This window comes from Charadrius vociferus, unplaced genomic scaffold (assembly GCF_000708025.1).
Source record: "Charadrius vociferus isolate BGI_N301 unplaced genomic scaffold, ASM70802v2 scaffold613, whole genome shotgun sequence".
In the NCBI taxonomy this organism is placed as follows: Eukaryota; Metazoa; Chordata; class Aves; order Charadriiformes; family Charadriidae; genus Charadrius; species Charadrius vociferus.
In genome coordinates, this window is record NW_009647757.1 from 1,278,340 (window position 1) to 1,281,271 (window position 2,932).

The following is a 2,932-nucleotide window of genomic DNA, read 5'->3' on the forward strand; positions in this document are numbered from 1 at the left end:
GCGCGCCTGGGGGCCCCTCCTTCGCCCCGCCATCACCACAGCGGCTCGGCCCGCGCCCCGCTGCTGCGGCTGAGGCACCGAGCACCACCCCCCTTGCCTGCCACACAACCTCCGGTGCCAGGCGGTGTCCCTGTGTCGCTGCTTGCTCACCCCCGCCCGCTCCAGAGACAGGCTGTGACCCGCAGTCAGGGAGGGGGATATGGGTGAGCAGGCCACAGCCACAGCTCGGCACCTCAGTGTGTTTTATTGGCAGTCAGAGGAGCAAACAACACCAGACACAAGCTCGCCACTGCCCAAAGATTGTCTCTCCTGTGAGGAGTGCAAATCTGCAGCCTTCTGCAGGAGCTAACACGCCGCTGCCCTCAGCAGCCATCTTTGTACAGGCATTGTAAACACTCAGCCCTCTGCTTTTCAAGGCAAAGACTGAAACGTAAAGCTGATCCAACACTGCAGTGCTCCAGGAAACCAGTTCTGTCCAAGTCAGCCCATCATGTCCATAGACTTGTATCAGAGCATTCGGAAGATTCCTGACAGCGTGGTTAGGAGATGAAGTGAGTCTGTGGGGTGATTTGTTCCAGCTTGTGATCAGCTGGGTTTGCTGATGCTTCATAATTGCAGATGGTGACTTCATGGCGATGAGCCTGAATTAAAATTAAGCGTGTTAGTCCAGAGGAGAGCAGAATTCAAGTCCCTCCTAAAACACCTGACTGGAGAGATGAGCAGGTTCCCATCTTACAGGCTTTTCACCGCAGACCTTCCATCTCTACCCCACCCACGATGGCCACTTCTTCCTCACCATTAGAGCTCCACTGAAGCTCTGATTTAAAGCCCTTTTTACACTACTAGCACATTCCTTCTCATCTCTGCTCTCACCTACCTCTGTCCACTCTCCTTTCAGGCCTATATAAAAAATCTTTGTTGTCTCCGCTCCAAAGTTCTTCGGAAAGTGGATGGAGAGGTGGTAAACATTAGAGAAACGGGCAATTCTGAAAGAAAACACACTTTGAATCCAGAGCTGTGCATACAAGTTGCCACTCTGCTGCCCCACCACCTCTTCTCAGCACGGTACCACAGCCCCATGCCCTGCAGAGCTCCGGCCCTAATCCCAGTCAGACTGGGGAGCAAAGGGCTGAGGGTGCAGGAGAAGTGGCTTCCCTCACACCTGTGGTGAGCGGGCCAGCAACAAGCTGTCACTGGGGCCAAGAGCAGGGGACACAACACCAGGATGATTCTGCACCCCAAGAAGTCCTGCCTCACAGGCACAGGAATCCCCCTGGCTCCGGGGAGATTGCTTTCAGACCACAGCTCTCACCTGACAGGGGGAAGATGGATCTGGGGAAGCAAATTCTGTTCTGGGCAGTTTTGAGATTCAAGGGAAGGAACTGCCCTCTGCTAACACCTTCCTAAAATTTGGTGGCATGCCAGCAGTCAGGATAGAGTGCAGTGCCTGCACTCAGGAGGAGCAGCCCCCCGCAACCCCCAGGCCCGTGGACCAGCATCGTACTTGGTGGGGTACTCCAGCTCGCCCGTTGGATCCCGGTTCAGGCTGAACGTCTGCTCTGGCTCCCTGGCTGCATCATCAAAGGACATGTGAGGAATGTTCCTGAACCTGGGAAGAGAGGGAGGAAGCCCAGAAAGTAATTAACACTGGTTTCCTCCCCAGCCATTAGCACTACCCGCATTCTTTTCAACAGTAAGAAACTGGATTTGCCACAAAGCGTCATCATGTTCCAGATACCCAACACCCTGAAGAAATAACAAGAGCAGGGAACAAAGCTGGGGAGGTACAGATCTCAGCATGCTCGGGTACGTGAAGAAAGCCAGACCCTGGTACATTGAAGGCCAAGGAAAAGCAGGGCTCGATAAAGGTATATTTCTTTCCCCACAAGCAAGAACTGCAGAGTACTCAGTACTCTCTAATTTTTTAAAAACAAAGGCAGTATTCAGAGGGATCTCCCTCCCTTCAGGAGCTAAAAAAGACCTCACGGCTCAGCACAGCTGGACTGCTACCAAGAGCCTTACAGAGCTCACCTGGCAGCAGGACGCTGTCACTTGTGTCCCTCCCTCTCAACCCTCAGCGTTCCCCCCCCAAAGCATGACCCCTCCTGAGCCATGGATCCTTCTGCAACCCGCTAAGCCAGCAGCAGGTTGCTTTCCTCACTGCACAGCCAGTGTGTAAACCAAACGGTGTCATCTCACTAAAACCACCACCCTGTTTCTCTAGAGAAAAGGCAGCATGTAGCCGCGCTCAGCCCCATGCAAGTTACGGTTTCTTTTTTCTCCTGTGGCCCTGGAAGGGCTGAGGAGCTGCAGAGTAGCACTGCTTTCTCCCACACTGCAGACTCTCGCTGGGTGCTGGGGTACCCAACAGCGTGAGAATCGCTGCTCTTGTTAGTTACTGGTCAATCAGTGCCGTTTAGTCTCCAGCAAAGTTCATGTCACTTACAGTCTCATCTCTGCTGGATGCGTACCGTTGTCTTCTCCCATCACAATTACTCCTTTTAATTTCACGTTGCCAGTAAACCTGCCCAGAGACATACAAGAGGCGGTTTCAGCTCCAATCTCCCCAAACCAGTGCCAGTTACCACAGCGCAGACATGCCTCGCTCCTGGGAACACGAAGCTGAGGAAGCGGCCCTGCCAGCTGCCAGAACGGCGCCGGAGGAGCTCCGGGAAAGAACTCACGGGATGTTGAAGAGAAGTTCCTCGTCGTCGTCGCTTTCAACAAACTGGGGAGAGAAAGGAGCAGCTCAGGGCCGGCCCCGCTGCACGGGGACGCCGCTGTCGCACCGAGGGAGCACGGAACGGCGGAACAGCTAAGCTCCGGGGGTGCTGCGGGGCACGGCGGGAACCCCACGCCCCTCGCTCCCCCTCCCGCCGCCCGGCTCTGCTCAGGTCGCGACGCCGGTGCAGGCCCCAGCCCGTCCCGGCCC

General features: G+C 55.5%; 1 protein-coding gene across 1 annotated transcript in view; it reads right to left on the bottom strand.

Annotated features, from left to right (window-relative positions):
- Positions 1-539: 539 nt before the first annotated feature.
- Positions 540-2,932, bottom strand: part of PITHD1 (PITH (C-terminal proteasome-interacting domain of thioredoxin-like) domain containing 1) — a 4,216-nt gene continuing 1,823 nt past the window's right edge. Inside the window, exons 2-6 of the mRNA XM_009882244.1 lie at positions 2,685-2,728; positions 2,447-2,524; positions 1,505-1,609; positions 878-986; positions 540-641 (exon numbers count right to left, since the gene is read on the bottom strand). Coding sequence (XP_009880546.1) covers positions 540-641; positions 878-986; positions 1,505-1,609; positions 2,447-2,524; positions 2,685-2,728 — 438 coding nt within the window. The remainder of the gene's footprint in view (positions 642-877; positions 987-1,504; positions 1,610-2,446; positions 2,525-2,684; positions 2,729-2,932) is intronic.